This window comes from Corvus hawaiiensis, chromosome 3 (assembly GCF_020740725.1).
Source record: "Corvus hawaiiensis isolate bCorHaw1 chromosome 3, bCorHaw1.pri.cur, whole genome shotgun sequence".
In the NCBI taxonomy this organism is placed as follows: domain Eukaryota; kingdom Metazoa; phylum Chordata; class Aves; order Passeriformes; family Corvidae; genus Corvus; species Corvus hawaiiensis.
In genome coordinates, this window is record NC_063215.1 from 50,337,226 (window position 1) to 50,350,201 (window position 12,976).

A 12,976-nucleotide genomic window follows, 5' to 3' on the forward strand; every position below is an offset into this window, starting at 1 on the left:
TTACATTATCTGAACACAAGATAAAACCAAGCAATACTCTTCACTTTATTTCAGGGAATATTTTGATTTCACGCAAAGCTAAAATGAAAGACTCTTGATAAACCTCTCTGCTTCTTTCTTCCAGGAGAAAGAAGACATTTTTCCCTTCTCCTGTCCCATACTTATTTGATAATGAATGTGTGCACTAGAACACAAGTGATAGGTTCATCCACGTAAAAGGGGACCTTTAGCTAGAAAGAGGCGATTTAAACCTATGTTTGTAATATATTATAGTCACTATCCTGCTGGAATTTACAATGTGCATAGATGCTTAATTACAGTAATATGGAAAACAGCACTTTAATAAACAGAGGTAATATTTTGGGGACTGAATGTCTATGAGCTTACTGCCAAAATTAGGCAGAACTTTTGCTACCATTTCTTTGTAGCAAGATGAGAAATTTCAGGTTATTGCCAGAAAAAAGTCTTTATACTTCTAGACTGAAGGAGTAGATTCACCATACTTTCATTATGCAGTGCCTTTAAAAACAGATGGTTTCAATTTTACTAATCACTGACAACTCGACTGTAACACTGAACAGTAGCTTACTCCACACAATCCCAATGGCTGCAAGGTTACCATAGCAAATGTAAAACTCCCACCTACCCTGGCAGATTGACCTTGTGTGTATCTGAGACCCAAAAGGAGCCCCAGGTTCCACTAAAAAATCACTGGGGCGGAGATGAAGAAACTGCAGGAGATTACTGTCTCATGTAAAGAGGGCAAAATGGACTCCGAGCCCCTAAAGCCTGTTTTGGTCCAAGAAGTATCTTTGGTTTGTGTTACACCATTGTTTTTATAAGAAATAGCAAGCTGTGCCCTAAATAAAGGGCCTGTCAGGGCTTCACAGGCTTTTACAATAAAGTAACTGTGTGGGATTGTTTAGATAAAGGAAAATTCAACAGTGAGTAAGATAGTTTAAACTGACCACAATGGCAGGCATTTCCTCTTCCAGTCTAAAACAAATTTACTGTCTTGTAAACGTAAATACCAAGATTACTTGTGCATTAGTCTAAAAATCTGTGACACGTTGTGCGTAAACCTTTCCCAGAAGGACTTTGGTGGGCCATGACCGTACTGTCACCTGATTGTGTCGTAAGGGATTACGCGCAACATTACATTCGTTTTTCAGTAGTTGATAATGGCAGCTGACCGTGCCACAAACAGAAATTGATTTGCTCTGAGTCTGCTGCAGGATGACAAACCATTGCACCTTTGGCTACTCTTGCACTCAGTAATGACTGGAAGTGACTGTTTCTTCTGTAGGAGTAGTATTACAAGGCCAAGCACACAAGTTGTGGAATTTAGAATAGCTCACCCAATACTGGTTTCACTGCACAACAGGAGCAAAAGATAATAAACCAGTAACCAAATCACAATCTGATAGGTTAATTTGCGGAAATATCCATAAATTAATCTCATTTTGTGAGTGCCCGCTTCACTACTGTGTAATTAATTTTAACATTTGTATTCATTCTCCACAATATTAGTCATCTGCATGCTATATTATTTAATCTGCTCTGAAGTTCTTCCATATGAGAAAACAAACAGTAGGTGAAAATGATATCACATTACTTTTTGTGATGTTTCAGTTACATAAGTACAATTTAAGAGACTAAAGTCAATCATTAATGTTTGTTCTCTGTTGTAGTTTTGCACCTGGGTAAGGGTTTCATTGCATTTAAAGCTTGTTCTGATACAACTACTTGCATTTGGAGTCAATGAAAGGCTACCACTGTTTTTAACACCCATTGCTTTGGGATTCAGGGTGTGAAATACAGCCATATTATCACCTCTTTAAAAAACCCTCAAACTTAAGATGTGTTCTTGAGATCCTATTTCTGCTGCATAGAGTCTTTCAAATAATACTGTAAAATCTTGCAACAATGTTAGTAGTACCTGTATATGTTTGTACTTCTATACTGACATAATATTCTGTAAAAGTAGCAATAACTGTGCTGTTCATAACCGAGGAACAAAGCGGAAATCTTGAGGTAGCCTTAATGTTAGCACGGTACAGAGAACACAAATAACATGAATTAACACTAAGGGAAACTCAAATAGACAAGAAAATTTTTAGTCATACATTCATTTAAACCATTACAGCTTCCAAAAGCACTCAATTGATTTTCTTGAGAAAGTCATTCCAGAGAAATTATTTTCTTTTCTCACAGAGAAACTCACCTCAGTACAGAAGTAATAGACAAACCCTGGGAAGCAAAAGCCCCCCTGTGCCTGCCCAAGACACTGGTGGCAGAGCAGATATCTCCATCCATTTTGTGCAGAGCTCTCTCTTGGACACTCACTTGGGTTCACATCTCCTCAGACTATTGCCAGCAGTCTGGTGGATTTGTGTGATCTGTTGGGTCAACTTTCAGTGGAGGACAACCAGAACACTCTGTCCTCAGAGGGATTCCGAAAGGAACTGTGCAGTCTGGCATCCTCAGGTGACTCTAAGCCAAATGACAGAATGGTTTTCCATGGAGGGACACATTTCTTAAATAAAGGGTCTCTCAGCTTTCAGACTAACCTTGTCAGGGTGACAGATGGGAAGGGTGACATACTAAAGATACCTTTGACTTCCAGAAGTAAAGCTGGAGCACATCGAACTCCATATCAGTGTGTGTATTTTCAGCCCAAGACACAGGATTTCTTTTGCAAGAGATCACACCACCATGTCAGAAAGGTATGTCGGCATCACGGGAAGTTTCTGGGTGATTTTTCAAGCATTTTAGCTCTGTAATAAGAACAAGATCTCACTTTCTCTTTTCTTTCCTTACAGATATTCAGAAAACTAATAATTATCTTTCCATTTTAATCAAGTTGTTATTCTGGAATAACATCCTAAACACCCAGGTTTACACTCTTATCAGTTGCACAGTCTGAGTTTTCCTGTCATTTCCTGATAGCTCATCAGCTAGTGTGACTGAGTTTATTTCTGGTTACTGTCTCTGTTAACATTAACTTGTCAGGTTTGGTGCCTGTGTGTCTCCCTCCCTTTCCTTGTTGGCAAAGTCCTCAGATAATCCTGAAAAGAAATGTTCCCACACTCCACGTACCCATCTCTATGAGTGCAACTGATCAGCTCGTCCTCATCACCACCACCCTCCTCGTGTGTCCCTCAGGTTTCTCTGCGTGTCCGTGTGTATGGCTCCCTTCACTACACACCTTTAGAGAAGCAAAGACTCCTTCCATATTCCCTTACAGAGACTTCCACTAACTGAAAAGATCAGTAATTTCAAAAGGAAAATTGAGGTTGGTGTGTTCTCAACATTTCTGAAATTCATGGTACATATTCATTCCAATATGTCAGTCTTAGATTTCTTTTTTTCTCTTCTTTTGCAGTGAGGTTTGAAAAGTTGTGCTGCAAAATTGTTTGTGCCACAAATACAGAAAAAAATATTATTAATTAAACTAGAAATATATCTAATTTAGTGAGAGAAAGCTAAGGAAAAATGCTTACCAACATTACTGCAGATAAATTTATAATGTAAAATATTATAGAGTACTCTGCATAGAAGTAGTGAAATGTCAGTTAGTGCAACCCTTAATGGAGCCATCACTTATCCTTAAATCACTGCTTTGTTTTTCCAGTTTTTATTGATTAGGATTAGTGTACCAACATGAAATAAAGTATGTATTGCTATGTGGTTTAAATGATAGAGAAAACAAATGCTTTTTCATGATCAATATTTTGTTTGATCTTCTGAAAAGCTATTTCCAGATGATTTCTAGGCCTGTCTAGAGAACTGAAAACTGCAAAGATGTAAATTTCCATTCTAATTTCTTATAACACTCATGTTTTTCTTTACACAGATATGAGGTGAAAACCTGAATGTCAACATTTAAGAAAATTCTGATGAAGGATAAACTTCTTATGTAAAGAAGTTTAATTTTAAAGATTTAACACAAGAAGGGCCTTCAAATATCTCCTGTATAGTATTGTTTAAAAATAACTGAAAATTGACAGTTCCTCATTCCCAGAGTAGTAAATATATAATAATATTTTGTCTTTTTTTTTAAATATCACCCAATAAATTATATTCTTTCTCTGCTATGCATACCTTGCTTACATAGCTTGAAAAAGAACAAAACATTTTACTATAGAAAAACATCTGAGTCTGATGAAACATATTTTCTCTACTAACCCCTTTTAAAATTAAAGTGCAGGTAAATTTTGTGTCATCTAAACTATGCTGCTGGAAGGCTGCTCAGCATCATAATGTTTGCAATATCTGCTATAGCCTCATGTTAGAACATAATGCCTGCAGGATAATAACAGGACATATCCTGGGTTTAGCACTGCATCTTTGGTAGGGAGCAAAATTAACAGATGGGTAAATCTGTGAGGGTAAAGTCATTGATGCCTGCAGCCTGGCTTGACTTAGAGGCATTAGTGTAGATGGGGCAGATAGGTGTGATGCGTAAAGGACCAGTTCCTGAATGGCACAGGGACCTGTGCAGTACTACCACTTCCTTTTGTGTCTATTTATTTTCAGCATGTCTTTTTTTTGTGCCACTCATGAGTAAGCAGTCAACCATCTAGAAAAAAAAAGCCAAACACTTGTTTAGAAATATAAAACTTCCTGCAGAGATGAGAGGGTTTTTTGTGGGGTTGTTTTTTGTCCTAGTAGCTTGGTCTTTGCCCACTGACAGAAATAAAGAATTGTACAGTGTCAGCACCTATGGTTTTGCTAAACAAACTTACAATAGGTCTGTAATTAGACATGGCAGTGATGTACCCTTGATATTGCTTATACAATAGTTCCAGCCTTTGGTGAAGTACAAAAGTAAGAGACCAAAGTAGAGGGGCTTGTGCACTTTTCACAAAATCCTATCTGAAAGTAATGGGGGTAGAGGGAGCCATTGGTTTGACCTTGTAGGGTATCTCTTATGTTTTTACGTCTTAATCTCTTCAGTATGATAGAATCTTACACAAAGAAAGTCTTCTATAACCAACAGTGCTTTTCATATGTGACAAAATAATTCTTCACAGAGATACCTGACCTAGTTTGTTTAAAATGAGCTCAGCTTTAGGACTTCTTAGCCTAGCTGAACTGCTGGCTACTATTTCTCAGTTCTAAACCTGCTCAAAGATCACTCAGCTCTGCACGGCTCTGTATTGCCCTGGGCGGAGAGCCATCAAAGGCAACTATTGAGCAAACATTGTACAATACCTGGAGAATGTTTTTGCCAACAACATTACTCAAACACAACTATTCTATGCTAGCATGTCGAATGTTTATTCTTACTGAGTTGGAAAAAAACTCACCAAACAGGACTTTTGAGTTGCTACAACCAGTATGTGGACTTTTTTTTTCCTCTAAAAGGTACTGTAAAGGCCAACTGAGTTTCACCAAGTCTTAGGGAAAGCTAACTGGCTGTATTTGCAGGATGTGTTTTAAGGATGTTGGTTTTCACATGATTCATTGCCAGAAATTTCATAATAGGGTAATGAAAACTAGTAGATAATGATTAGAATATATAATGTTCACACTAATGTCAAACAAAGACAAGGTAGGATAAAATTTCTTAATTTCTCAGAATTTGAATGGATAAAGTCATATATATTTAGAAAACCACATTGCCAGAAAATAGGTGACCTTAATTAGACAAGTGTTCATAAACTGCTCATCTACAATGCCATAATTCCTTCCACTTTTCTAAGAGACACATTTTCTGGACATGGATATGCACATGGATGTATAAATAGTACTGGCACTTGAAAAAATTTGACCCTTCACAGTTTGGTAAACAATTTCCTTTTGTGTTCAGTATAGTCTTTGAATATTTAAGAAACGAACAGAAATTAAGTCAAAGTTTGATATGTGCTTGAAGACAGCACTGGAATGCTCAACCATAATTAAAGAAATTAAGTCAATACATTCATGGCCTTTTTGCAGTATTCCATCATTCAAATTCAAGAAAGGTACTTCCAAGTCAAAAAAAAATCAAAAGCATGATCTAGCTTTGCAATACACACATCGTCTCATGGGACGATTGCATGATCTTAAAAATATCAGTCTTATAAACTTTATGTCCTGTGTGTACACATGTATGCACACACAAAAAACCACCAGAGATAAAGCATATCAATTGAAAGAAAAGATGGAATTTCACATGCAGCCTTTTCAATGTTTCATAGTAAATACATATTTTGGTGATAGAGACTTTTTCTACAAAAAAAAAAAAAAAAAAGAATGACTTTTGTACTTAACAGGTTCCAAGAATATGCAAACAATCTACCAATACTTTGTGTAGTGAGGTTAGCAGTGAACAACTTCTACAAGTTCATTTCAGTACAAGGATTAGTGGTGATTCTGGTGGTGTCCTTAGGAGTTTGTACTGTGACAGAAAGGAGAACTATGAGAGCAAGAGAGAGGGAGCACACAGAAACCACAGTGGATTACATTCAGTTTTCTGAGGTATTCAGTAGAATCTAAGGTTTCACTTTTAAAAAAGCCTCTAGATATTTTGACTGTAAATACCACTTTGAAAAATGACCCACACGAACCAATGAAACCCCAAAAACCTCACTTTGCAGGAAGTCTAAAACAAGTCAGCCCAATGAAAGCTTTATTGTTCACTTAGAGTAACTGAGATTCAGTCAATGTATGAAATAGTTAAAGCTGAGTCAGGCAACAGGAGGTGAAGGAATTAAGGAGATTGACAAAAAATAACCTACAAGACACGTCTACTTTCAAAAGGTTGTTTAAAAAGCTCACTGTGGAATTGACTGGTGAAATTTCATTGATTAGGTTTGGGGCTCAGTTTCCACCAGCTGGGAAATACCTACATAAGGTATAAGAGATAAGAAATGTTTTCGAAACTGACAAAAGTTAAAAGTAATTGCTATGATCTCCTTTGACCTAATCTACTAGGAATTTGTATGAATTTGCTTCCCTCAGCAGAGCAGTCTTGTGTCAGTAATGCTGGCATGAACACATGGAATGAATGATGGCCAATGGCACCCTGGCCTGTTCTCAACAATAGTGTGGCCAGCAGGACCAGGGCAGTGATTGTCCCTCTGTACTCGACACTGGTGAGTCCTGTGTTCAGTTTTGGGCTCCCTCACTACAAGAAAGACATTGAGGTGCTGGAGCATGTGCAGAGAAGGGCAATGGAGCTGGGGAAGGGTCTGGAGCAGAAGGAGGAGGAGCAGCTGAGGGAGATGGAGTTGTTTAGTCTAGAGGAAAAAGGGCTCAGAGGGAATCTCATTGCTCTCTACAGCTGCCTGGAAGGCAATTGTAGTGAGGTGGGGGTTGGTCTCTCCCGAAAAACAAATGACAGGAAGAGAGGAAAAGTTGCACTAAGGAAGAGAATTGGCTGTTAGAAAAAGTTTCTTCATTAAAACAGTTGTCAAACATTGGAACAAGCTTCCTGGGGAACTGGTGGAATCACCTTTGGAGGTGTTCAGAAGACATGCGGATGTGGCACTTGGGAACATGGTTTAGTGGGAAACACAGGGGTGTTGGGTTACCAGTTGGACTTGATTATCTTAGAGGTATTTTTCAACCTCAGTGATTCTGTGATTTTATGGTTGTAAGTTGACTTTCAGTAAAGAGCCAACAGGTCCATCAGGATAGCAGGCAACAGCCCTCTCTACACTCCATCTTTCCTCTAACAAAAAAAAAAAAAAATCATGTCACTCCAGCAGTGAGGTGTTTTCTTTTATTTTTGCTTCATTAAAATTAACTGTGCAGCTGGGCTATATTTTTTCATCCAGAACAATTTGCACTATGTCATTTTCTTGTTTAGTTTAAACAACTGGCAGTAATAAAACAAGAGCAGGTGAATGTGTTACTATGGTTCCTGTTTGTAGTGCAGAATAACAGACACAGAAAAAGAGCACAGAGACAGGAAGGTCACACTCTTTGCCAAGACGATTTATCTTTTAATTCCAATTCTGGTATTTGTCAAGTTATTCTCTCTGATCATCCTTTGTTGGATATGCAAATTAAATTATATGATTTTATCTCCAGTAGCGTTTTTTGTTTGCCTTTTTCTAAGTGTTATGTGTCTAAACACAGAAAGAAGAGCATTCCAAATTCATTGGATGCAGCAGATACAACCTCATTCAAACTACCTTAGAAATGAAAAATCTGTCTGGCTCATGGTTTTGACTGCTACCTGTGACGCAGAGAAAACAGAAGTACCAAGTGCTCTTACAGTTGCTAGTTTATCATTAGCATAGTTTGTGTCTGCTTTTGGTCAGATATTATTTAAAATAATGTTCTCATGGTACCAGATTTATTTCCTTGTGAAGAGAACGTTCACTATGTGACTAGGGTTTGCCAGATGAACACTTCAACTCCCCAACTGCCTTGTCCCACCTACCCCAGGTGGGGCCAGGAGAACACACCTGTCTCCAGAGACACTACAGACAATTCCTTCACAATCTCTCCACCTGACAGGTGTGTACTTCTTGGATGTATTTAATCTTGTGCAGCACATGTTGGGACTGAAATGCTGCAGCAGACAGAACCCAACCCATGGATTTACCATTTTTATCCTCTATTCACACAGATTGTTACTAATTTCATCCAAGTCATCCACCTAGGAAGGGATTGCTCAAGCCAAAGGAAGGAAGTAAAATGACCTTTTTTTAAACAAGAAATCATGCACAAATAAGAAGTGTTTGACTCTTGGCACAATTTAGTTCTATTATGTAATATAAATATACTAGCAAAACATAATATAAAAAATTCTCCCTTCAACTTTAGCATACAACTTCTACCAATAACCCTTGGTCTGAGGATAGCAACACAGTAAATAAATTTCATTCTTTCTCAGTTCTGACAGCCAAGGATACATGAAAATGGCCTTTGTTATGAATAGTGTTTATTTTTTGTTTTCCCCAGATGAGATGTTGCAAATATTTTCTGCCCTTTCCCCCAGATATTGATCGACCTTATCAGCTCTACCTCAGTCGTACCGGACAGTCAGAAATATCCAGGAAAAAAAATTGTTATCTAAAGAATTTTCTCACTTTCCTTCTTGCTTTACTTCATTGTCTTTTTTACCAAGGAAAAGTAAAAAAAGCATGCCTTTGTCCCTGATAAAAATTCACAGAAACTTCAGCAAGGAGACAAACTGGTCCGCTGCAGCACTTGCTGAGAACAAGCAATGACCCAGCATTATTCTCTGCCAGAACTGATAACACAGACCCAGATGGACTATCTGATCTCTAACTGTCCCTATAATAAAGACCATGTCAATATGTTGATAAAAGAGGGCCAGATATATTTGCTTGTTAATACCTCTGAAGGTCACAGGCAAAAGAAATTTGACTACCCTGCAAGCAGCTTTCAAGTTTTTATTGGCTAAGCGTAAAGAGTGGCCCTGTCATCTCTCACTGTAGAACCTTTTGTGCCCCTCTATTCCTTTGTTTCAGTGACTTTATCGAGTAGCCATGCATGCATATGAATGCAATATTTAAAATAGTTTCTACACAAACATGCGGAAATCAGCTGCTAAAGAATGTGATTGGTTTGGTTTTCTTCCCAAGTTTCCTAAGAGTCACACCACGAATAAAGTCTGTTTCTCAGAACAGAATAGCCAGTGTTTATTTGTCTAATAAGATGGAGATGCAATCCAGAAATAAAATTCCTGTTGTCTCTGCAGATGTACAGAAGCTGGCTGGTGCTACAAAATGTGCATTCAGTTAGGTCAAAGACTGTTGATCAACTGTGCCTGGCAAATACTGAAAGCATAAAAAATACACTGCAAATATATGGTAAATGTGCATTTTGGCAGGTGAACGCAAGATTGTAAGTCTTCCATTCTTTGTCAGTTCTGTGCTGGAACCACAAAGGACTGCTATACAGGATGCAAGGATGCATTAGAAACTTTGCCTATTTCCACAAATGGCTATATCATGGCCATGAAAAATTGGCCAACGCCAAGGGGAATTAAAATCAAAATAGATGAGAGAAGATAAACTTAGGTCAGGGCAGAGAGTATGATTTAAGCTTTGAATTTTCATTAAAGAGACATTAGAACAACTTTTTTCTAATTGTAATCTTTAAGGAAAACAAAGGGTAGTTCTTTAAGCCATCATTACTCTTGTTCTTACTGTTTCACTAGGATAACAGAGGTGTGAACTACAGAGGGTGGGTGAAAGGGAATTCTTGGAGGAGATTGTAGCAAGGGATCTTCCAATTTAATACAAGGCAATAAAAATCCTATCCATGAGGATGAAGAGCTCAACTGGAAATGTTCAGCAAAGCAAAGAGGTCTATCTTTATTTTGGCCATGTTTGAGTTGGGATGACTCTCCAAATGTCCTGTAGAGGTCCTTTCTAACCTCAGTTAGATTATTGTTATATGTGTGTGGGCTGATAGCAGAAAGTCTTATATATATATATATATGTAGATCACTAAAGCCAAGTGAATTAGAGAGAAATCTGAGAAAAGACAACATGTTTAGCCAGATTAGGCTTGCTGTGAAATTAAAAGCTCATTTTGGAGAAATTACTTCATCTGAGAGCTGGGGAAACTCTTCATTTTTTCCTCTCCAGTGTTCTACCAATCTATAGAGAAAAGTGTTTTCTTGTAACTTAGTCTTTACTATAAAGGGAAAAAGGTATATAAAAAAGTAAAAAAACAATAAAATTGATTCAGTAACAAGTAAAAAACCAGAGGTTATACAACAATGCACTTTGGCAAACTTAACTTTGTATTTGAAGCTCTAGATATAGAAAGATAAGGACCTTAGGAGCTGAGACGTTGTAAAACTGAGAAAAATTACTTTGAAAGTATTAACAGCATGAAGAAATCTGATGACTTCTAATAAAGCTAGCTCTTGAAAGAGAGCAAAGGCCAAGCTGAGCAGAATTAGAGCCTACCGCCATTTATCTAGTGATTCAGAAAATGCCTTCTCTGCAGATTAATTTCTCCAGTTGGAAGAATTTTTTTGAACATGACCATTGAAAATGTTGTCTGGCTGAATACAGAAATAGAAACAGCTGGTCAGACTCTAGAAACTAAGGTCTTCAGGTTAGAGATTAATCTTAGAGTTGCCCTAAAATGCCTCTAGCACAAATCCTACAGCTGATAAAAGACTTGCATAATCATATCTGAGCCAATTTTCCTAGCCCATTGCAGTACAGTGGGCAGATCAGGTCAGAGATGATGTTCCAGGTCCAAACGAGATTTAACTAAAAAGCTGCATCATCATCCCTCTAAAGCCAACATTAATTCTGAGACTAATAATGAATGTCGCTTATGCTGTTTCTTTACACAGTGAAAATTTTTGCCAAAACATACCTTTGGAACTACAGTCAGACCTGGTTCAGCAAACACTGCTTCTCACTGCAACACACAGAAGTAACTGTGCAGCCCAGGCTGATTCAGATCTCACTCATCATCACCAGGGAGCCAAGTAACTGATTCTGTGTGATTCCTGATCTATTTCAGAATATTTAATAAGATCTGGCATGTTTCAAAGGGGCAGAAGAACATGGGATGGATAATTAAACTCTGTAAAAGTTTAACAACTTCATTTGTACTCTGTTGCTATATCAACTTTTGCTCTTTGCAATACTTGCTCTAGTTAAGTTTGTCCTGAGAGTAGAGATTTGCCTCCAGGGAAGATGCACATAGTCTAGAAGAAACCATAAGAAACTTATCTCTTAGAGACTCACCCATCATTCAGAAGAAAATGGAAAGGTGCAAAGGTAGCTTGCTTTAACTGATTAACTGGTAACTTTGTAGCTGTTTAAACTGAGCACTGTTCAGGGCAGGGGTCATATATTTTCACTCTCTGGGTAGCACAAATAAAAATAATGAACCATCACAGCAGTAACCAACTTGACCTTCCCAGATGATTTTTAAACAACTGATTAGGGTATACCACAGAGGGAAATTATTTAAAACAAAATAAAACCCCTCCACACTCTTCCTTTGGTAATTTATTTTCCTGTGACCACGATGTCTTTTCCTTGCACATACCAACTAGTGCTACTACCTCTAGGACCACCAGAGGTTGAATGTGGCAGGGCACAGCAAGAGAAAAGGCCATGACCTCCTGTCCCAAACCTATCTAACATAACAGAAAAGAGCCTCAGTTCACATTCTGTGGGTTACTCACGGCTCAGCTTCGATGCTCTGGTCAGCAGCTATGTAGTTGGCAGGGATGTAGCCCGTGAGCTTGTGGCCAGGACAGACTGACCCCGCTGGCAGGAGGAGCCTGGCGTACCACCATCCCTCATGGGATGCATTCAGCACTTCCAGCTTATCGCCAGCTCGGAAGCTCAAGTCCTCCTCAGTGCGAGCGTCGTAGTCGAACAGTGCCACAAAGTTGCAAATGTTTGCTAGATCCTGGCCAGGCAGCGGAGGTAAAGGTTTCTCTTTAATCTTACTCTCTAGCTCCTTCTGTCCTGCTTGGAGATCAGGTTTTACCACAGCAAGGTTGGCAAAGACTTGGCCTCCTTTGTCTTCCTGCTCACCATTTCTCCCAAAGAATAAGCAGGAAAGGTAAGGCTCCAAACAGGGACAGTGTTTCTGGCAAAAGTTTCCCATCCTGATTCTTTGTTCCTTCCTCTGCTTCTGCTTTTCTTTTGCTTTTCCTGGTTTCAAGACCTTTAGACCAATTTTTGCCCCATCCACATCTTAGCTTTTTGCAGACTTCTTCTCCTCCTTCTCCTTTGGCACAAAATGAAGCAGCTCTTGGCACAGCTGGAAGCTCCTCTCTGGGTCCCACGGAGAGCTCATTACAGACGACTCCCAGTTAGGGAGTGAAACCTGAGCATTCAAGTGCCAGCACACGTGTGGAGGGAATTTCTCACTTCCTCTTCAGAACAGGAAAGCAACACAACAGCTGTGCTGAGCTCTGAGAACAGGAAAGTGTGGAGCCCCTTCTGTTACAGCAAAATAATAACGTCAAAACATGTAAATAAGGGAGGCTTTTCAATTCCTTCTGCTGGGCATGGGTGTT

The 12,976-nt window shown here is 38.6% G+C and overlaps 1 protein-coding gene across 1 annotated transcript in view; it reads right to left on the reverse strand.

Annotated features, from left to right (window-relative positions):
• The window catches only part of FRK (fyn related Src family tyrosine kinase), a 48,678-nt gene extending 35,702 nt beyond the window's left edge, over positions 1-12,976 (reverse strand). The window contains exon 1 of the mRNA XM_048299830.1: positions 12,131-12,976. Within this exon, the coding sequence (XP_048155787.1) occupies positions 12,131-12,561 (431 nt within the window). The 5' untranslated portion in view covers positions 12,562-12,976. The remainder of the gene's footprint in view (positions 1-12,130) is intronic.